A 929-nucleotide genomic window follows, 5' to 3' on the forward strand; every position below is an offset into this window, starting at 1 on the left:
GATGCGCCTCTGCAGCCTGCCCTCCTCCAGGTAGGCACGGATCTCGGGGGAGATGTTCAGCCATGCCTTGGCGTAGTGGGTGACGTTGCCCACAAAGGCAAAGGTCTCGTTGGCCTGGGGAGGAGAGGAAAGTCACACAGCAAGAAGAGGCAGAGCCATCCCTGCTCTCTGGGATGCCCAGCAGCCATGGGGTATCTGCCCACTCCTCAGCAGGCATCGCTACCCCAACAAGGGCCAGGGCAGCCCCGCTCAGCCCTGGCCCTGCTCAGCCCATCTGGGCAAGGAGGTCCCTGCAGAGCAGGGCTGGATGGAGAAGAAGGAGATGGGGGGGCTCCAGCCTCTGCACCCTCACCTTCAGGATGACTTTGTCCACTTCTGTGCCCACGGGCGCGTAAAGGATTTTGGGGTTGCTGGTCATCAGATGCACGAGGAGGCCCAGGTTTCGCTGCTCCTTGCTGGTGAAGCCCAGCGAGCTCATGTTGCCCTGCTTCAGCGCCTCGGGCTCGATCGTCCTGCCAAAGGGGGCTCAGGCTGCCAAATCCACCCCAGCCCCAGCACCCTTCACTGCAGACAACCCCCACCCCTGTCCCGGAGGGGGTTTCACACCAAGCCCCACACCAGCGCAGCGCACGAGGAGCTTCCCCTGGCTGCAGCACAAGGATGCAGTGCAGCACCCATCTCCCATGCGCTCATCAAGGAATGAGCGGGTCCCCTCACCGCTGGCAAAGGCAGAGCGGGCTCCTCTACACCCTTGTCCAAATCAGAAAGCTCCTGGACCCAGCCCCTAGGGCTCCTACCGGTTGTTTCCACAGAGGATGGGCTGCAGCCCAGCCCAGAGCTGCACGAACGCCGAGAACTGCCCCTGGGGGTTGTCACCACCGCTCGCGTCCCCCCCAGCTCCCTCCTCCTCTGCCGTGGCGTTCCCAGCC

At 63.8% G+C, this 929-nt stretch overlaps 1 protein-coding gene across 1 annotated transcript in view; it reads right to left on the reverse strand.

The window, feature by feature from the left end:
* ABCA2 (ATP-binding cassette, sub-family A (ABC1), member 2) overlaps positions 1–929 on the reverse strand; it is a gene marked incomplete at both ends in the record, with an annotated part of 9,686 nt that overhangs the window by 8,535 nt on the left and 222 nt on the right. The window contains 3 exon segments of the mRNA XM_010187011.1: positions 1–114; positions 353–512; positions 798–929. The exon segment at positions 1–114 is cut by the window's left edge and continues 4 nt beyond it; the exon segment at positions 798–929 is cut by the window's right edge and continues 11 nt beyond it. Coding sequence (XP_010185313.1) covers positions 1–114; positions 353–512; positions 798–929 — 406 coding nt within the window.

This window comes from Mesitornis unicolor, unplaced genomic scaffold, assembly GCF_000695765.1.
Source record: "Mesitornis unicolor isolate BGI_N332 unplaced genomic scaffold, ASM69576v1 scaffold32326, whole genome shotgun sequence".
NCBI lineage: Eukaryota > Metazoa > Chordata > Aves > Mesitornithiformes > Mesitornithidae > Mesitornis > Mesitornis unicolor.